The sequence below is a fragment of the Pan troglodytes genome, chromosome 11 (genome assembly GCF_028858775.2).
Source record: "Pan troglodytes isolate AG18354 chromosome 11, NHGRI_mPanTro3-v2.0_pri, whole genome shotgun sequence".
In the NCBI taxonomy this organism is placed as follows: Eukaryota; Metazoa; Chordata; class Mammalia; order Primates; family Hominidae; genus Pan; species Pan troglodytes.
The window spans coordinates 76,017,864-76,040,037 of record NC_072409.2 but is presented as its reverse complement, the minus strand read 5'-3'; the positions used below and the strand labels follow the sequence as shown (position 1 = coordinate 76,040,037).

At 35.3% G+C, this 22,174-nt stretch overlaps 1 protein-coding gene across 11 annotated transcripts in view; it reads left to right on the top strand.

Annotated features, from left to right (window-relative positions):
• Positions 1-22,174, top strand: part of AGTPBP1 (ATP/GTP binding carboxypeptidase 1) — a 195,711-nt gene that overhangs the window by 150,668 nt on the left and 22,869 nt on the right. For all 11 annotated transcript variants that reach the window (XM_054658866.2, XM_054658865.2, XM_016961056.3 and 8 more), the window contains 6 exons: positions 1,968-2,121; positions 3,173-3,353; positions 4,691-4,820; positions 6,056-6,187; positions 12,579-12,755; positions 16,195-16,355. In XM_054658866.2, the coding sequence (XP_054514841.1) occupies positions 1,968-2,121; positions 3,173-3,353; positions 4,691-4,820; positions 6,056-6,187; positions 12,579-12,755; positions 16,195-16,355 (935 nt within the window). The remainder of the gene's footprint in view (positions 1-1,967; positions 2,122-3,172; positions 3,354-4,690; positions 4,821-6,055; positions 6,188-12,578; positions 12,756-16,194; positions 16,356-22,174) is intronic.

Below are 22,174 nucleotides of genomic sequence, written 5' to 3'. Positions count from 1 at the left end.
TTCATATATCTTTCTGTGCTTAGTAGTTTACTTTTGGGTAATTTATCCTAGGAAAACAAATAAGAATGCACATAAATATATATTTTCACTATTTTTATTTGCCTGGTTTTATGTTATTGTTCTTTACTGATTGTGCCTTTTAATATATTTTGAATTCTCCTGCTTTCTTTCAATCCCCCTACCATGATGTTTTCCAGGCATGACCATCGTTTCTCACCTGGGCTTCTGCCAACCTCTTTGTAACTAGTGTCCTAGGATTCAGTTTTGACCCCTTTGCTCTTCATTAGTTCCCGCTGCCACCCCACAAACCCCGGACTGTAGCCAGAGGGTTCTTTTATAGCTAATCTTATCATAAAATACCCTGCTTAAAACTCTTTAGTGATTTCCCTTGCCCTTTGTGTGAAGTCTAAAATTCTTACCATGATTCACCCTGTCCTTTTTCTAGTACTCCCCCCCATTTTTTTTTTGCCATATCCACTTACTATTTGAAGTATTATTTATTTATCTTTAAATAGACTTTAAAATATATTACTCTTTAAAGTGTATCCTCATCCTCAATTAATATCCATGAAATCATTTAAATTGTATCCTCATCCTCAGTTAATATCTGTGAAATGCATGAAAGATTTAATGTGCTAGACTTATTTCTGATTCACATAAAATATATACCTATTAAACTTTTAAAATGGTTATCTACATATCACTTAGTTATCTCAATTACCAGTGGTATGTATACTATGCTTTGGGAAAGACCTGTCTACCAGGCCCTTCATTCTGTGTCAGATTCTTTGTTTCTCACCTTTGTAGCTGTAATGAATCTTACTGAATTCTTTGAAATGCCCTGTTCTGTCCTCTGGTCTTCCTAATATTTTTCCCTCTGCCTGCAGTACTCATCTCTGCTCTCTTGACTCATCCTTTGGAGTTTCATTTAAATGTAGTTTTCTGTAGAAGACCTTTCCTCACTGCCCAGACTTGGCTAGGCTCCCCTCCCCTTATTACAGGCTCTCACAGCACTCTCTATTTTCCCTAGGGTAGGGTTCATTTATTCATTGTTGTATCCCCAATGCCCTGTACAGTTTCTGGAAAATAGTGACCACTCAGTCAATAGTGATTTGTGAAAGAACATAGGCAGAAGTTTGAAAACCAACTGAATATCTAAAAAATGGGGGATTGAACAATTTATTTTTGGTATAACCACATAATAAGACCATTAAAACTTGTGTTTTCAAAAAATACACATTTAACATATTTAATGATGTGGTATAGTATTCATAATTAGGAATGTATATGTTTATGTGTATGTATAAATTTTTAAGTGATAAAATCAGATTATAAAAGTCTGTAATCATGGTTTTGCTTACATACATTGTGTTAGTAGTAATCTAGGTGGTGCAATTGTAGATGTTTTAAATTTTTAAAACTTAAAAAAATTTTTTTCTTTGTAATTTTTTTGCTGTCTTTTAGGCATTTTACAACAAACCCGTATTAATCTTGAAATCAGGAAAATAAATTGTTAAAATTGTACTATATAATTTTTATTTTTCAAATTTTAGATTGTTGCTGTTACAGGTCTGTTATCACTCACAATTTCAAAACTCAAAAGGCTTTGAAAACCAAAAGGTTTTTTGGAACTCATTTGGAGGCAAAGCCTGACCTGAGTTTATTTAGAATATTGATTCTACTTAGGGTGATTCTTCATATGTTTTGCTGCACAAATAATGAGTGTATTACAGATTGCTACCCCGACCCTATTGGTGGTGCTGCATAATTAATGATTTAAACAATATATTGCCTGTTTCAGGTTTTCCAAACACTGATGTTTAGGCTACATCTGGCCCTGAGGGTTTTGGATAAGGGGTTAAGAATCTGATTCACTTCTAGTTATGTGGAGATCTGGATGCATTATTTCTGTATATCATAGGGACTTTTTAAGTGATTGTATATTTTGTTTTAAAATTTTTATCAAGATGCATCTTCAAAAATTGGAATCAGCACACAATCCTCAGCAAATCTATTTTCGGAAAGATGTGTTATGTGAAACCCTGTCTGGAAACAGCTGCCCCTTGGTGACTATAACAGCAATGCCAGAGTCTAATTATTATGAACATATCTGCCATTTCAGTAAGTTTGTCTTCCCAACTCACAATAGCAGTCATTCTCACCTACTTTGATTTGCTTTAACCGTATTTTATAATGGAAATGATAATAGGAACAGACATCAGAAGACTTGGGCTCTAGTCTTGGCCCTGCTATTGTCTAGCTAGCCATGAGCCCACCTCTGGGCCTCAATTTCCTTATCCTGAAAATAAGGGGCTACATGAGATGTTCTCTGAGGTCTCTTTTGCTACCACTGTCGTTTAGTTCTTATCCTTAGAAATTGTATTCAAAGTAGAATACAATGAATTATTTTAAGAGGTCGTGTAATAGTATTAATCAATTTAGAAATGGACTGATTTTACTTGTAAATAAAACAACCAGAAACCTATCAATTGTTTTGGTAGCTAGCACAGAATAGTTATTCATTTTTCCCTGCCATTTATATTTTTTTAAATTGCCTCAAATGTACAGCTGTAGTAATAAAAATAAAACTTTCAATTTTGATAAGAAGGCAAAGTATTTTCAGGAAACAGAGCTTATTGTGTATCGAAAATATGAGTGGTAAGCTGAATGATTGTTTTGTAGACTTGTATATCTAAATGTGTAGTGAAATTTTGGGGGCTAAATCTCTGAGCAGATAAACTTGTTTCTCTATGCTTATCAGAGCAGCTGTAAGACAGGGCTAAAATTATATTTTATTTCTTTTCCCTATGATTTTATGAAAAAATAGTTTTATATTTTAAACTTCCCCCAAGTGCTTGTTCTTTATAAAATTAACATTATATTAAATAATGAATTTTACATGTTAAATTAGTCATTGGGAAATGAATAAGTGGATCAAATACTACTTACTGTTTTATGTCCTATTATGAGCTCCTTCGGGATATGGTTTTATTGATTTTATATTTGTTTATTTTATAGGGCCTAGTGCAGTGCTTGTAGGATGCACCATTGGGTTCTATTAATTTATATTAGAATTCACAATTGAGTTAGAGACATTTCTAAAGCCCCAAAGTAAAATATACAAACTTTTAGTAGCTGTTCATTTTAATTTGAGATTTTATGTGTACTTTAGGAAATCGCCCTTACGTTTTCTTGTCTGCTCGGGTACATCCTGGAGAAACTAATGCAAGTTGGGTTATGAAAGGAACGTTGGAATATCTCATGAGCAATAACCCCACTGCTCAGAGCTTACGAGAATCTTATATTTTTAAAATTGTCCCTATGTTAAATCCAGATGGTGTCATCAATGGAAAGTAAGTTAAGCAATAGTTGTAGAATATATTTGAGACCATTGTGGTTGTCCTGTATAAACTTGTTGAAATAACAATGTCCAGGTTAACAAACTTAGTGATTTTTCTAGAATAAAGAAATTTTTGATGGGAAATTAAGACAAACTTTTAAATGAAAATACATTTTGGATACTATTAGCGATATGAAATTATTGATTTTATATTTGTTTATTTTATAGGGCCTAGTGCCCTATTCTGTATCCATGGGAATATGCTTTCATAAAATGCTTGAATTGTTTTAGAAAAATCACAATGTCAGGTTGTAAGAAAGGTTAACTCATACCTCTCATATTCCTTTATTTTTTTTTTTGTTAGTGGCATGAACCTAGATTGTTCTAAGATTAAGACTCTTCTGGGATCTCTTGGAATGTTAGCCCCATCTGCTAACCTCTTCTTGATATGAGGAGGTCTGGTTTTTGACAGGAGTTCTTTAGAGGGGGAATAGTGGAAGATAATTACTTTGTAAGAGGAGGCTGCATATAGTTAGTACAGTAAATTTATCCTGGTAATTTGACAAGGTCTCTGTAGTGCCACTCTGAAAGATGGGATTTAGTATAGTTGTCATGAGTATCTCCAAAGATGAGGATAACATGTCTTACTTCAGTGAAAGTAGCATGAATATTTCTCGTATTTTAGGAAATTACTGAATTTTTAAAATATAGAATTTCTTCTTAGTTAATATGTTATGGTTATGGAACTAAAATGTTGTCTATTTTAATTGAGAAATATATTGACCAGTTAGAATTCTATTTATATTTATCATCACTTTATGATTATCTGCTTATTTGCATGATAGCATTACTACTTAGTACCCGTAAATAAACAAAAAGGTATTTGATGTTTTACAACAATGTATACTTTTCATATACTTGTCTTTCTCAGAAGAAGCACCTAGATAGCACTTTAATTGATGAAGTCAAGATATAGCATGCTAACATAACAAATGATTATTATGTAATCAGAATGGAAAATGTGATTATTAATACATTTTTATAAAATATGGAAGAAAGCCTTGGAGTTAAGAATTTTTTCTATACTTTGAAAATTTTGATTATGAATCTGAAAACTTACCACAGTTAAATGCATGTGACACAAAATCTTGCACATAGCAAATACTCAATAAATGTTTACTTAATGAATATAGTATGCATTTGGTTGAGCTTACCATCTATACCTATTTGAAATGCTTAGTGGAATAGAAGCATAAAGTTAAATCAGATATGTATATAAGGGTTTAAGGAATGTATATAAGGGTTTATGGGTACCAGTGTTTTTCTGTCTTTGTGTTTATGTACATGTAGTCATCGCTGTTCTTTAAGTGGAGAGGATTTGAATAGGCAGTGGCAAAGTCCAAATCCGGATTTACATCCTACAATTTACCATGCTAAGGGGCTGTTGCAATACTTGGCTGCAGTGAAGCGTTTACCCTTGGTAAGTAGCAATACTTGTTTTTACTTGGGATAGTCAAAGATAAAATGTCATTTTTAATTATCAAGCACTTGTGTGATAATCATGAGGTCAAATTAATGCATTATGTTAGTTGTCTTAATTTTATAAGGTTGAATGTTTGTAATTCTCATAAGCCTTCTATTTTTTCCTTTTTCGTTATGAATATTGATAACTCTTGGTTGTAACTTTTAGATATTTAACTTCACTGTTTGAACAATACTAAGGTAACCATATGTATCTTCCAAATTCTCAAACTAGAAGCTTATTTCTGAGTTCTCTAGTCAGCTCTGAAGCTGTTAAGTCTCTACTACACACACGGGAAATGTAGTACAGGCATGACTGGACTGGACTGTATACATACGCTCCTTCTGTTCTCACCAGCTTTTGATTAGAATGTTCCTGTTATATTAATGTGTATATTATTTAATCTTTCTTTAGGAAAGATAGAAAAACTTTGCAGAGGAGTAAAATTGACATGTCCTTTGTTTTTATTTATTTTTTAAATGATGCACTTAAATTAAAACCATACCCTTCTTAATGGTGTTTTTTTATAGGAGCATTTTCTTGTTTGTTGTTATTCTTTGTTTTTAATTTTTTTTTTTTCCGAGATGGAGTTTTGCTCTTGTTGCCCAGGCTGGAGTGCAACCTCGGCTCACTGCAACCTCTGCCTCCCACGTTCAAGCAATTCTCTTGCCTCAGCCTCCCAAGTAGCTGGAATTACAGGTGCCCACAGCCACGCCCAGTTAATTTTTGTATTTTTGGTAGAGACGGGGTTTTACCATGTTGGTCAGGCTGGCGTCGAAATGCTGGCCTCTGGTGATCCACCCGCCTTGGCTTCCCAAAGTGCTGGGATTACAGGCATGAGCCACCGCTCCAGGCCAAATTAGGTAAATGTTTTTACAACCATTTGGGGCAGCAATCACCACAACTGTAGATTTGAACTATAATGGAATGTGTTATTTCTTAAACGGTGAATAGTAAATACAAAGATGATATAGGACCTTGAAAGGATTTGGCAATTCTAGAATTAATTATAGATCCTTTCCCAAATTAGTTATTACTTTTGTTGGTTCTAATTGTTAAATGGTGGTTCTTTTACAATAAAAATACCAAGGAGCACAGACCTACATGTTTATTGGCTTGATATTAATTAACTACCTTTACTTAGCAACATATGAACTTGAAGTCTTTTAATTTTTAAAATATATATTTTCAAGGTTTATTGTGATTATCATGGCCATTCCCGAAAGAAGAATGTATTTATGTATGGTTGCAGCATCAAAGAGACAGTGTGGCATACCAATGATAATGCAACTTCATGTGATGTTGTGGAGGATACGGGATACAGGGTAATTATTACAGATGATTCATAAGTTTTTGAATTTCAAACATGCCTAAAAGTACAGAAAAGAACATATATGAACTACTCACATTCAATAAATATTGACATTTTGCCATTTTTGTTTCAGATTTTTCATTTTAAAAGTTTTTCATGTTTATATTTTTCATCTATTTGGAATTAATTTTTGTGTGAGATGTGGGGATCTAATTCTGTTTTCTCTGTGAATACCAGTTGGCTTGCACTATTAACTCGATAGTACCTCCTTCTTCTGTCAATTTGATGATGCCATCTGTTACATACCTTATTTTGTATATATGGATGTATTGCAAGGCTATTATTATACCCATTCTTGTTTCTATCTCTTTGCATACAACATTGTTTTCATTACTGTAGGCTTATAATTAATATTGATATCATGTAGGGCAAATTTTCCTTTCTTGTTCTTTTAAAAATTGCTTTGACTCTTTTTTTCTCTGTACTTGTGAATTTTAGGATCCATTTGTGGATAAACTTTGTTGGAGTTTGCATTAGAGCTGCCTTGAATTTAAAGTTGGAGAGAATTATTATAATAATATGTAACATTGCTATCTGTGACCATTGCCTATGTGTCTATTTAGTCAAGTCTTTTATATTTGATAAAGTATAAAATTTCTTCACCTAGGTGTGAAATGTTTGTTAGATTTCTTCACAAATACTTTATGAAGTTTGTTGCAGTTGGGAATGGAATTTTTCCCCACATACCTTCCTGCCCCCAGTTGATCATTGATGGTAGATAGGAAAGCTATTGATTTTTTTTCAGAAAAAATTTCTACAAATTTTTCAGATTCTTCTACAAAGGATTACATGTAAGAATGGCATCACATTTCATAGTAGCAAAACTGGAAGCAAAACTTTGTGGAGCAAAGCCTTCACAATTCTCAACTAGATTTCCAACCTCTAAATTTCATACCCCATTCTAACTATCAGCAAGTGTGAGAATAAAAAAGGATGTTCTCAGACATTTAAAGTCTCAAAAATTTACCTCACAAATAGCCTTTCTGTGGAAGCTACTGGAAAACATTCTTGCCAAAATAAAGGAATATGTGAAAGAGGAAGGCATGCAGAAATTAAGTTCAAGAGAGAGACAAAGCCCAGGATAAAGGTGGAGGGAGAGCCCAAGAATGTGTGTAAAATGCCCAACATGTTAACAGTCAACAAATATTTCTGCCACACGACCTTCAGAAAATAGAGTTTTATTAGGTTAGACTGCATTAAATAAAGGAAACCAAGTAGATTAGCAGAGCTCAGTGATATAGAAAAGGGGAATATTTTGTTGAGACCCACATAAAAAAAGATAAGAAAATGAGACTAGTGAGAGGCCCAGAGAATGGGAGAAAGCTAGATGAAGAGCACATGCACAGAGCCTTCCCTAGGCTGCTCTCTGGAACAGCACCATCGTTGCCACCATTGCCTCACCCAGTCGTTTCTGCTTGGATCATACTTCACTTCTCAGGGAATTCTCACTTAGTCCCCAAAACGAAATCAGATCATACATCTATAGGATTCTCTCTCCTTCATAGCACTTAAGAATTGTAATTGTAAGGTTTTCTATGTTATTTGATTAATGGGTTTCTCTTTATAATAGGTAGTAAGCTCCACATGCCTAGCAACGATGTCTGATTTGCTCATTTTGACAACATTGCCACTATATAGCACAATACTTTATTCATAATAAGTACTCAATAAATATTTGTTGTTAGGTGGGTTGATGGATGAATGGCAGACAGACATGTGGGAAGGTAAATGCAAAACAGTTTTTCCATTGTAAGAGATAAAATGAACTCTCTTTGGTCTCAGTTTTTTTCATTAAAATTATCTTGTCTCAGATTTCTTTATTTGATTAATTTTTTGAATTTTGTTGTGAAAGGAAATGTAAGATGATGCTTTAATTAGAGTAAATAAAGCACCCAAATTTCATTTCTCAAGATGTTAACAGGTGTTACACACACACCTCCCCTCACCAGTAGTTGTGTAATTAGTTACGTCAGGTAATTGCATTAGACACAGTCAACTTTGTTTCTTTTCTTTAGGAAATGTAAGCTTCTTACATTTCCAGGGTTGTAGGGCAGGTGTGCATGTGGGTGTGTGTGCATGTGTGTGAAAGTGGAGTATTTCCCATAATTTTATAATCATATTAGTTCCTATTGCTGTTATAGCAGACTACCACAAACATAGCAAAACAAATTGATGGACTTACAGTTCTGCAGATTAGAAGTCGAAGGTAGCGCTCACTGGGTTAAAATCAGTGTCATCAACTACATTAATTTTTGAGGCCGTGTGGTAGAATTGTTTCCTTGTTCTCCACACCCCTAGCATGTCTGTGTTCCTTGCATCATGGTCCCTTTCAGCCAGGAATCAAATCTGACCTCTGCTTCCATTGTCACATCTCCTTCTCTCCTTCCGCTGCCTTCCCCTTTCCCTTATGAGAGCCCTTGTGATGGTAAGGGCCACTAAAATAATCCAGGATAATCTTAGTATCTCAGATTCTTAATTGACTCAAATCTGGACAGCCCCTTTTGCCATGTAAAGTAACATTCCTAGATTCTGGTGATTAAGACATTTTTGATGGTGACTACCATACCATGGAACCTTTTTTTTTGCAGATGGTTTGGGAAAAGATGCACTAATACACATAAATGCTATGTTTCTGATGATAAATCATAGTACTGTTTTGTCCTTTTAGTGCAAGTGTTTATGTTTTTGCGGGAAAATACAACAAATTATGACATATAAATGGAGTGTCTTTTTTTTTTGAGATGGAGTCTCACTCTGTCACCCAGGCCGGAGTGTAGTGGCACGATCTCGGCTCACTGCAGCCTCCGTCTCCCTGGTTCAAGTGATTGTCCTGCTTCAGCCTCCCAAGTAGCTGGGATTACAGGTGCCCACCACCACTCCTAGCTAATATTTTTTATATTTTTAGTAGAGATGGGGTTTCACCATGTTGGCCAGGCTGGTCTCGAAATCCTGACATCAAATGATCCGCCTGCCTCGGCCTCCCAAAGTACTGGAATTATGGGTATGAGCCATCGCGCCCAGCCTAAATTGTCATTTGAAAAAATAACTAATCAATACTCTTCAAAAGTGTCAAGATGATTTAAGTTATAAGACTGAGGAACTGTTACAGACTGCAGGAAGCTAAAGAGGAACAATAACTAAATGCAATGTGAGATTCTGGATAGGATCCTGAAACCCAGCAGTAGAAAAACTGATGAAATTTGAATAAGGTCTATCAATAGTATTGCATCAATTCTAATTTTTTGGTTCTGATACTGAACTATGGTTAAGATATTAACGTTAAGGGTGACAGAAAAATGAAAATTCTTTGTACTGTTTTTGCAACTTTTCTCTAAGTTTAAAATTAGCTTAAAATAAAAGGTTTACAAAACAAATCTTTATTATTACAGGTTAAGTGTCCCTTATCTAAAATGCTTGGGACTAGAAGTGTTTTAGATATCAGATTTTTTTCTTTCTTGGAATATTTGTATTATATTTGCTGGTTCGAGCATTCCTAATCCCAAAATCTGAAATCCAAAATGCTCCAACGAGCATTTCCTTTGAGCATCATGTTGACATTCAAAAAATTTTGGAATTTGGAACATAATGGATTTTTTTATTGAAGTTAAATCATGTATTTGCTTCCAATAAGGGGAACATCATAGCATCCTTCCAATAAGGTGAACGTCATAGCATATGATGCTATGGAAATATGTAATTTAGCTTCCACAAAACTATTAGCTTTTTAAGGACGTTTTAATATTGGTAAATATTGTGGATAGTAGATCATCATTCCTGAATGAGATGACTAACAATAATGTAAATGAGGACTTTTGTTTATTTGGTTGACTGAGTATCCCTGATTCTTAGTAGGCATTAAGTAAATATTTGTCGAATGGATGGATGAATTAATTATAACTATAGACCAACATCTAACAATTATATTACCGTATTTGTATTGTGCTTATAGCTTTTAGTATTGCGCTTATAGTCTTCATATGAATTTTCTGTGCGAGCCTCACAAAGCTCTGTGATGTAGGTAGGGATTATCATTGCTACTGTACAAATAAGTCCACTAAGACATCTGAGTCAGTTGACATGCTTGAGGCCTTGGCCAAAATATGGTGTGCCTAGGACTGAAATGAGCTGTGTTGCTTTAAGTCCTGCGTGCTTTCCATTTTGTCACAGTGCCTCTCTTCCTATGGTTATGCCTAAACAAGCGCCCTAGGTTATTTTCCAAAAGACATTTTCGGTAACCTACTGCAGCTCTTAGCAGAACTTCAAAGCACATCTTCTTTCTGGGTGCCCTGTCTCTTCTTCCCCTTTCCCAAATAAATAAAATGATTAGAATTATATAAAAAATGGGGAAACACTCCAGATTTATATAAAGGGGTAAGTGAAAGTTATCTTTTCCTAGTCATTCTCTTAATACTAGACAGTTTTACCATGTATATTGTGAGACTTGCCTCTGAGTACATCCGTATAGATATGCATGTAGCATATGCAGTTTTTGTCTTTTAATGTTTTTTAAACACTACATAGCAACTTTTTCCCATGACAATATTTATTGATCATCTTTCCAGATCATCATGTCTGAATCTGTCTCAGTCTTTTAAATAGTCAGATAAGATTTCCATTGTGCATTTTTGTTATTTTTGTAGACTGTACCCAAATTTATTTACTTAGTAGTCTCTGTTGATAGTCATTTAATAAGTATTGCCAAATTGTCCTTCATAAAGATTGTGCAAATTGATACTACCAAATACCATGAACGATAGTACTGTTTTTCCACACCCTTATTACATTGTACTATCATCTTTGCCAGGTGAAAATAATACCTGATTGTTAACTAGCATACCTATAATTATAAATAAGTTGAATTTTCTTATGTTTTGGTCAATTATGATCTGTGTCTTTAAAAATAGTCTTTTCTCCTATTTTCTGCTTACTTTTGTTCAGGCCATATAATGGCTTGAACCCGGGACGCAGAGGTTGTGGTGAGCCGAGATTGCTCCATTGCACTCCAGCCTGGGCAACAAGAGTGAAACTCCATCTCAAAAAAAAAAAAAAAAAAGAACTCTCTATATATATTATGAATATATTTTCTAATTTTTTGTTTATGATGTGTAGTAATTTGAAATTTTATCATATTTGTTAATTTCTCATAAATTGTTTTTTGGAGTTTTGAGGCTTAGAAAGATTTTTTTTTATTCTAAAGTGTTTTTTTTGTTTGTTTTTGAGATGGAGTCTCGCACTGTTGCCCAGGCTGGAGTGCAATGGTGCAATCTCGGCTCACCGCAACCTCTGCCTCCTGGGTTCAGGCGATTCTCCTGCCTCAGCCGCCTGAGTAACTGGGATTACAGCGGCCTGCCACCAAGCCTGGCTAATTTTTTGTATTTTTTAGTAAAGACGGTGTTTCACTATGTTGGCCAGGCTGGTCTCGAACTCCTGACCTCATGATCCACCTGCCTCAGACTCCCAAAGTGCTGAGATTACAGGCGTGAGCCCGACCCATTCTGAAGTTTTAAAAGTACAGTTCCATGTTTACTATTTATAGTTTCATTTAAAAATATTTATTAATTTTAAGTTTATATTCTCAATCCAGCTAGAATTTAATTTAATGAAGAGTGACTTTAGATTGTTTTTCTTAGTGACTATCTAGTAGTGCCAATATTTAATGAATGATCAATCTTTTCTCCACTAATAATGATAAGTTTAATACATTTGGTTCTAATTCTGAACTCTTTCTTTCTAGAGATGCATCTGTTCCTATATCAGTATCACAATTTAATTTACTTCAGATTTATAAGCTAGTTTGATATGTTGGATTATTTCTCTAGTCATAGCCTTACACCCCCCCCCGCCCCACACACACACACAATTTCTCAGGGTATACTTCTATATTTATGCTTTTGGGTGAAACTGAGAATAATTTCAGTTGCAGAAAACTTTGGGGGTAGTTTTGATTGTGATTGTCTTAGCTGTATTAATTAATTTAGGGATGATTGGCATTTACTGTGTTAAATATCTCAATTAGTCTTTTATGACTAAATTTCACATTTTAAACATTTTTTTCATATTTTTAGACATGGTTTTCTCAAATGATTTTATTTTGCTTATTGGTTATATTGTGAATACGATTCTTCCATTGTTTTCTAACTGGATACTGTATTTGTTTAGAAAAGCAGAAAATTCAAAATTAGTTAAGAGGATTGTTTTGCTGTTTGAATGGCAAGGGATATATAATAGAACATCCACATGGCTTTGCTCTAATTACTGTGTTTTCATCAAAACTTTTTAAAATTAAAAACATTTAAAATTAAAAACTTGGTTTATTTTATCATCATCATTCTTGTTTTTAACAGACATTGCCTAAGATACTGAGCCATATCGCCCCAGCATTTTGCATGAGCAGCTGTAGCTTCGTAGTGGAAAAATCTAAAGAATCCACAGCACGTGTTGTAGTTTGGAGGGAAATAGGAGTACAAAGAAGTTATACCATGGAGAGTACTTTATGTGGCTGTGATCAGGGAAAATACAAGGTAAAACATCTTAGGTTTTCTAACCGTGAAAGATATTTGAAGACTTTCCTTTCATATATTTCTTGTGGTTTTTAAGTATATATTAAATGATGTTTGTTTTATTGAGTTACATGTAATATGTAATAATGGAATCATATGCAGTCTTAAGAATAGGTTTTTATTTTTTGTTTTGTTGGTTTCTTTACTTCTCTGAACTAAATAGCTTACTTGGATCCTTAAGAAATTCTTGGTTGAGTCTGTTTATATTCATAATTTTTAGGAAAGCACATTAGAGTACGCATTTACTCATTAGTAATTTATAATCTGTGTAAGTGATACGTTAAAAATTTTCTATTGTTTTAATTTATTGGATATAAATTTTTTTGCATTTAAAATACATTATTTTTGTTTATAAAGCAGCAGGTTTGTTATATTTAGGTTTTTGTATGTGTAGCTATTATTTATGTGTTTGTTTATATTTTGAAAAATAAAAATAGAGACAGGGTCTCACCATATTGCCCAGACTGGTCTCAAACTCCTGGCCTCAAGCAGTCCTCCTGCCTTGGCCTCTCAAAGTTCTGGGATTACAGGCATGAGCCACCACAGCCAGCCTTATGTGTAACTTTTAAATGCATATCCCGTTAGTAAACTTTTTTCTTCATTAAGACTACTCATTCATGGTACTGTAGGCTTTTACTGGAGATAATTAGAATTTAAACTTTACTTTTGAAATTAAATATTAGTAAAATGTTAGGTGATTTTGGATTTATTTATTATTTATTAATTTTACAGATTGAAAACTTAATGTGCAATGAGTTGGACTTTAGATAAGCAGTGAGCAAAACTGGGCATTTCTATTTCTTGCCTTGGCACAGAAAAATTTTCAGGTGTCGTGCTCATTATTCCACTCATTCCGTTTTGTTTGTTTCTTTTGTTATGGGGAAAGAGGATCTTGAATCTGAGAATGATTTTTATACACCTCACATAAAGATGGTAATAACTTTGTGTTTGAAAAGAAACATCTAACTGGTTAGCATTTAAAATGTAAACATATTATAGTTGATATGAAATATTTTAGGAGAGCTTAAATAATGACTTTTTCAGTCTAACAAACTGGAAGAAAGTTACATTGATTTTGCAAGTGATGTTTAAGTAAAGTAGAACTTACTTAAGTATAGTAGTAGTAAAGTAGAATTTACTTAAATAAGTATAGTAGTAGTAAAGTAGAAATTACTTAAATAAGAATAGTAGTAGTAAAGTAGAACTTACTGAAATTCCAGTACTTTCTGTTCAGTGACTCTTCCCTGAATTTTAGGTTGATCACAGTGTGATCTTCCAAAGTGTAATATGAGATCTCCCCGAATATTGTAAAAACAGTGACTTCTAGTCAGTGTAGTTTACAAGGGCATGGTGGTGGTGAGAGAGAAAATGCAGCTTTAGCACCACTCCAGCTTCCAGCCCCTGTCCCCGATCATTGCTTCAGTGGACAACTGTTGTTAAGGGTCTCATTCAGTAAGTGTGTGGGATGGGGAAAAGACTTGAGAATCACTTTTTTATAAGAATATAGGTGATTTCTAGGAAAAAACCTTGGACTATGTGATTTATGGAAATACATTGTTAATTCTTAAAGAGATGACTTATGCAGTTAGGCTCAGAAGGTGACTTAAAGCATCACTGTCTCTGAAACTAGCTTCTGGGCAGTGGGGAAAGAAGCTGTCGGGACACCTGACTTGGATACCACTGAAATCATCCATAGTATACAATAGTAGTGCTTTGTCACTATATTTGGATTCTACTGATAGACTTTCATTGAATTTAAAAATTTTTTTCGATTTCTATTTAGATAAATTTGGTCATTTTAAAAACACAGATTTTTAAAAAGCTAAGATATTTTGAAACATAAAATGTTAAACCATTTTTTCTAGTTATTTTTGTTTTTAATATATAAATATATAAACTTTTACAAATAAAATGGATACCTAATAAATACTCATTTTTCTTTGATATTGTTTAGTAAATAATGTATACATTGATTTAAAACTCTTACTGAGAGAAGTGTCTTACTAAGCCAGGGCTTTCCTTTAATGTCTAAAATGCAAGGTTTTGATCATAACATATACTTCTAAAAAAGTTAATAGACTTTATTTTTTAGAGCAGTTTTAGGTTCACAGCAAAATTGAGTGGAAAGCACACAGAGCTCCCATATATTCCCAACCTCTCCACACACACTTAACATCTCTTAAACTTGTTAGCTGATAAGTGTGTGAGTCTCATAATATTTTAGTCTTTTTCACCCTCAACAATATTTTTATCTTACTGAGTTTTAGGCTGTAAGTATTCTTTATTTTTATTGTCTATGAACTAATTCAGAAACACGTATAACCTTTCTAAAACTTACAAATTAAAAGGTCAAATGAAGGTTCTAATGAAGTCAGGTCATATTTCCTAGAATATTTGGGAGTTGGCCAAACTATTTAAACCAAAAAGTTGAAAAATTTAAAAATAACTGTAAAGTCATGTGCTTCATGTAGAGTAAGTAACAGTTGTTAAAGTTCATTTTCTTCAGTTACCGTGTGCCATAGGAACTCACTTAGTCTGGTCACTGAAAAGCAGGTTTAAAATACTTTCTCTTGAATTGATATCAGCTGTAATCTACACCGACAACTTCTATAGGTGCAAGAATTTTGCCTTTTTTAGGGATTTATTTGTATCTGAAAAATAAATGATAAAGAAGGAGTATATTAATTTGTAGGCCATTTTTATGGTTTTATGTGTAACATTTAACTTTTGGTAAACCTTATATTACTTACTGAGAAACTATTTTTTAAAAAAGATGGGGAGGTTAAGATAAAATACTCTTTTTGCTTTAGTAGACAAAATTTGAAATGAGCATTCTGAATTGACATGGATCATAGGAATTTATTTGACCACTACTTCATTGGCTTAGATTTGATTCTTTTTTTGACAGTTACCTTTATTTGCTTTTTACTGATCAATTTCTCTTATCATACAGTAGAAGTATCTATAAAGTAATGTTCAAATGTACATATTGGAGCCTTGATTTTAATACTATAATATTTCAACATTAGCATACGAAGTAGTGGATTACAAGAAATACTAACAAGCTCTTGTTAAAATACAGTTTGTCACATGAATTCTACAAGTAACATCACAAAGTGTTACTGTATTTTTTCCCCCTAGTGTGATGGTGAAAATAGTTTGCATCATAGTGAAAGAGAATAGACATTTTAGAAATTGTCTTTTAGGACAGTTTCCTTTGTGACTTACAATAATCTTGTATTGTTAAGATGTTAAACTTGTTGAGTCCTAGTTCCATACAAAGTACCAGCCTTTTAATTTTATTAATATAGTTATAAATTCTTTTTATATAATTTCATTGAGCTGTATCCAGAAGATAGCAAACTTTGTAATTATATGCATAATATTTGTTTATTTCAAGGGTTTACAGATTGGTACCCAAGAACTGGAAGAGATGGGAGCAAAATTTTGTGTTGGTCTTTTACGTTTGAAAAGACTGACCTCTCCATTGGAGTATAATCTGCCTTCCAGCCTGCTTGACTTTGAAAATGATTTAATTGAATCAAGCTGCAAAGTAACTAGGTAGGAAAAAATTGTTTTTTCTTTTCTTATATTGTATTATATTATTAGATTTCATTAAAATAGCATAGAAAAGGCATGGAAATTTTGACAGGCAAGAGCATGTTTAGAATTAATATAATTAAGTTAATACACCTAATATTTGTTTCAATTTATATTGCTGATTCTTTTAATGTTGATATTTGGATGAGATTTTAATAAAAATATATTTCAAGTATTTTTAGTGGTTGTACTGGTTTACTTTTAACCCCAAAATGAACAGTGTGAGAAATATTATACTTAGCTAATATCTAAGTTAAGAGGGCTTAGACAGCTGAGTGCAGTGGCTCATGCCTGTAATCCCAGCACTTTGGGAGGCCGAGGCAGGTGGATCACCTGAGGTCAGGAGTTCGAGAACAGCCTGGCCAACATGGTGAAACCCCATCTCTCCTAAAAATGCAAGAATTAGCCGGGCATGGTGTTGGGTGCCTGTAATCCCAGCTACTTGGGAGGCTGAGGCAGGAGAATCACTTGAACCTGGGAGGTGGAGGTTGCAGCAAGCCAAGATTTCACCACTGCACTCTAGCCTGAGCAACAGAGGGAGACTCTATCTCCAAAAAAAAAAAAAAAAGGCTTAGAGTCAGGAATATTTCAAAAGATTTTGTTGATGTCTGCACACATCAGATGGCTGTCCAGTATCCTTCTGGTTATATATATCAGAAACAGCTAATTTAGCATTCCTTTGAAAATTGAACTACATCTGCCAAATATACTTCTAAATAGGTAGTCTTTTTCTCCTAAACGTTAGTATATACAAATTTGATAAGCTGTAGGCTCAGAGATAATTTCATGTCATAATTCTTTTTTTTTTTTTTTTAATTGATCATTCTTGGGTGTTTCTCGCAGAGGGGGATTTGGCAGGGTCATAGGACAATAGTGGAGGGAAGGTCAGCAGATAAACAAGTGAACAAAGGTTTCTGGTTTTCCTAGGCAGAGGACCCTGCGGCCCTCCGCAGTGTTTGTGTCCCTGGGTACTTGAGATTAGGGAGTGGTGATGACTCTTAACGAGCATGCTGCCTTCAAGCATCTGTTTAACAAAGCACATCTTGCACCGCCCTTAATCCATTTAACCCTGAGTGGACACAGCACATGTTTCAGAGAGCACAGGGTTGGGGGTAAGGTCATAGATCAACAGGATCCCAAGGCAGAAGAATTTTTCTTAGTACAGAACAAAATGAAAAGTCTCCCATGTCTACTTCTTTCAACACAGACACAGCAACCATCCGATTTCTCAATCTTTTCCCCACCTTTCCCCCTTTTCTATTCCACAAAACCGCCATTGTCATCATGGCCCGTTCTCAGTGAGCTGCTGGGTACACCTCCCAGACGGGGTGGTGGCTGGGCAGAGGGGCTCCTCACTTCTCAGACGGGGCAGCTGCCGGGCAGAGACGCTTCTCACCTCCCAGACGGGGTCGCTGCCGGGCAGAGGCGCTCCTCACATCCCAGACGGGGTGGCGGGGCAGAGGTGCTCCCCACATCTCAGACGATGGGCGGCCGGGCAGAGACGCTCCTCACTTCCTAGATGGGATGGCGGCCAGGAAGAGGTGCTCCTCACTTCCTAGATGGGATGGTGGGCGGGCAGAGACGCTCCTCACTTTCCAGACTGGGCAGCCGGGCAGAGGGGCTCCTCACATCCCAGATGATGGGTGGCCAGGCAGAGATGCTCCTCACTTCCCAGACGGGGTGGCGGCCAGGCAGAGGCTGCAATCTCGGCACTTTGGGAGGCCAAGGCAGGCGGCTGGGAGGTGGAGGTTGTAGCGGGCCGAGATCACGCCACTGCACTCCAGCCTGGGCACCATTGAGCACTGAGTGAACGAGACTCCGTCTGCAATCCCGGCACCTCGGGAGGCCGAGGCTGGCGGATCACTCGCGGTTAGGAGCTGGAGACCAGCCCGGCCAACACAGCGAAACCCCGTCTCCAAAAAAAAAATACGAAAACCAGTCAGGCGTGGCGGCGCGTGCCTGCAATGGCAGGCACTCGGCAGGCTGAGGCAGGAGAATCAGGCAGGAGGTTGCAGTGAGCCGAGATGGCAGCAGTACAGTCCAGCTTCGGCTCGGCATCAGAGGGAGACTGTGGAAAGAGAGGGAGAGGGAGACCGTGGGGAGGGGGAGGGGGAGGGAGAGGGAGAGGGAGTTCATGTCATAATTCTTAATCATAATGCCAGAGATTAGCATTTTATGGTTTTGTGTATATGGGTAACAATAGTCTCATTTTATAGAACCTTCATGATTTTTGTTGTTAGGTATTAACTTGTCATCAAATTTGTTAATTTATTGCTCTGCCCTGTTGTATATGTCAGTATAGTAGTTTTAGGTGTGACAAACATTACTTGGAACTCCATTCCTCATAAATGTGATAATTTAGACAAATAATCACCTGCATTCTCTATCCTTCAAAGTACCTCCTAAACAAGAATAGAAATGAATATAAAAATTGTCAATTCTCACTGATATTTAAGCCTCCTTTTAACTTTTAATTCGTGTATTCTTAACATGTAGTCAACAGACCATTACTGGTGCTTTAGATATACTGAAATATCATTTATGCTTACTAATACTTCATAATTATGGTTATGATTAGACCCTCCACTGGTCTTATTGTTTTAAAAGGAGTATATATATTTTGAAAAGCACATATTTTAAAGAAATCACATGTACTGCTACATCACAAATATGTTTTTAACATTTTGATAATTATATTTCCATATAATCGATTTCCTTTGTAATCATATTTATTTTGTTTTATATATTTAAAAGTATTATGAGAAGGAGTTTATAGGCCTCATCAGACTCTTTAAGGGGACTGTGGCACAAAAAAGGTTAAGAACTCCTCATCCTTATCATTGCATAAATATAAAAATACAAACCAAGCCAGGCGCAGTGGCTCACACCTGTAATCCCAGCACTTTGGAAGGCCGAGGTGGGCAGATCACTTGAGGTCAGGCCAGGAGTTCCAGACCAGCCTGGCCAACGTGGCGAAACCCTGTCTCTACTAAAAATACAAAAATTTAGCCGAGCATGATGGTGTGCGCTTGTAGTCCCAGCTACTCGGGAGGCTGAGGCAGGAGAATCGCTTGAACCCAAGAGGCGGAGGTTGCAGTGAGTTGAGATCCTGCCACTACACTCCATCCTGGGTGACAGAATGAAACTGTGCCTCAAAAAAAAAAAAAAAACAAACAAAAAACAACACACAAACAACTAATAATGGCCAATTACAAATTCAGTTTTCTTTTGAGATTTTACTGTAGCTCTTTCTCCTGTTTATTGATGTAGGCAAACTAGTCACTTCTTCCTCCATGCTATCATTCCTCTTTGTCTATCTCAAATGAATTTTTTACATACTTCTGACTTTTCCTTGACTTCTGTATCCTGATGCTTTTGAGGATTAAATGTTCTCAATCTGAGTCTGTGTGTGTTGCATGATTATATTCAGATTATGCATCTTTGGCAAGACTATCATGGATACTGTGTGCTTCTCATAGCATCTTATCGTAGAGCGCAGTTTTAATTTGTTCCATTACTCAAGATATTCCCTTTGATCATTTAATTAAGATGGTATCTGCCAAACTTCTCCATTATGAAGTAGTTTTTTCCTCTTTTGTAATTAATAAATATTTTAATGGGCACGTACTTTGAAACTGTCAGTATTCCATTTTATCATCCAACTTTTAATTTATTCATCCTTAAATTTGTATGTATGGGGCTTATGATTTATAATTTTAATTCAGTGAGTTTTAATCTATTACTGCCATTGTTTATTTTGATGCTCAAAATTTTCCTGATTTGGCCCCTTCAAACTTCTGTTATGTTTTTTTATATTTCCTCATCATTCTTTGCGGATTTCCTTGCTTTTTGGCAGAACAGGATTTCCCAGGCCATCACTGCATGTTCTTTATCTCAGGGTTGGAATCATCAATCATTTCTTCAATGCTTCCTGATTCCTTTTGGTGGAAAACGGTATTTATATGTAAGCCTCGGTGCTAGTAGTTATTTATTGCTTTTGTGATGTTACTGCTCCCAAGTTCTCTTGGTAGACAGAGCTATAGAATATATTTAAGTATTTACATACATGAATTTATATATATGTACGCACATGCATATACATGCATGCTCAAATAAAGACAGACATAACCTAAAAATTCTGAGTTCACAGTGATATGTTCCATTCTGATTCTACACCTAAGGGTTAAGTCTAGTTTTTAAATTAAATGTCTAATTCCCTTCCTTAACAGTGAGAAACCTGGCTGTCATTATCTTGAATATTTTTTTCTTACTTGATCAACCTGCCTGTGTGTAACTAATCTTCTGTCTCACTGCTCTCTCTAGGATGCCTTCCTCACCCTGCTTAGGCTCCAACAATCCAAAGGGAGGGAGCTTTTTAAAAATTATTTTTGTAATCTCAGTGTCTTTCATGTAGTAGCTATTCATTGACCAATTATGTTCTATTAATGAGTCATTGTGTTTAGGTATTTATTGCAAACCTATCATGAGCAGAGTGTTGAGCTAGAATCTCTGCAAAAGTAGAAGAAATGGGAAATGAGAGCTCACGTCCTGAGGGGAGTCGATAGTATGATGGAAAAAGCACAGTTTATGTTTGTGAAGTGGCATGATGGTGTTATAAAAGAGTACAAAAATAACAGTTAAAAATTACATAGACATTTGAAGAAAAAGAGTGACTGAGTGAAGGCTGGATTTATCTGAGAGAGTTTTTCCCAAATCATTAGGTTTTAGGGTAGGGCTTGAAAGATAATAGTAGATGAGGTTTGGTAAAGAAATAGCAGCTGAACTTCACTGAAGGAAACAAAGTTAGCAATGGAAAATACAGTAGCCTCCTTATCCTTGGCTTCACTTTCTATGGTTTCAGTTAACCGTGGTCAAATGCAGTCCAAAAACATTAAATGGAAAATTCCAGAAATAAACAATTCATAAATTTTAAATTGCATGTTGTTCTCAGTAGTCTGGTGACGTCTCCTGCCATCCCACTCCATTCCACCTGGGACATGAGTCATTGTTTTTGTCCAGCGTAGCCACACTATAGACACTCTCTACCCATCCCCTTTACCCCTTAGTCACTTAGTAGCTGTCTCAGTTATCATATGGAAAAAAACAGATATATGGGGTTTGTTACCGTCCACAGTTTCAGGCATGAACAGAGGGGTCTTGGTCTTGTCCTCTGCAGGTAATAGGGGACTACTGTAGACTAGGTAAGGTGGAAAGACTTATCTGGAGCTTAGAAAAGTTAAGGCTGAAGAAAACATCAGAGGAGCAAGTGTTCAGTTCTTTGCTAATGAGTATAGATTTTATAGAAGAGGAAATAGTAATTGTATATGTCTTTAAGTATGGAATGATAAATGATCCATCCTATATGAAAAATGTATTAATTCAAAACATTTAGAAGCTTATAGTAGCCTGGGACTTCTATGATGTAAGCAACAGCTAATGTGGTACTCTGAGGAGAGTGGTGGCTGCAGAGCTATCTGGAGTTGTTTTTTGAGGTGGATACTTCCAGTGTAATATGACACGCTACTAGCGTACAGCTATTCAGCACGCTGCTTCTTAAATGTAAATTTGTTGTTATTGTTTTGTTTTTCATATAATACAGATAGAGTAAATAAGGGGGATGAGGGAGGTTCTGATTGTGGGCTGAAGATAAAACTAGCCAGCTTTATAATTTCAGATCAGATCATTAGTATATACTTGTTGCTTTTAAGCCTGCTTCCCCCCCACCCAATACAGGTTGGCAAAAGTTTTTTCCTTAGTTACTGCTATTTATTATTTTAATA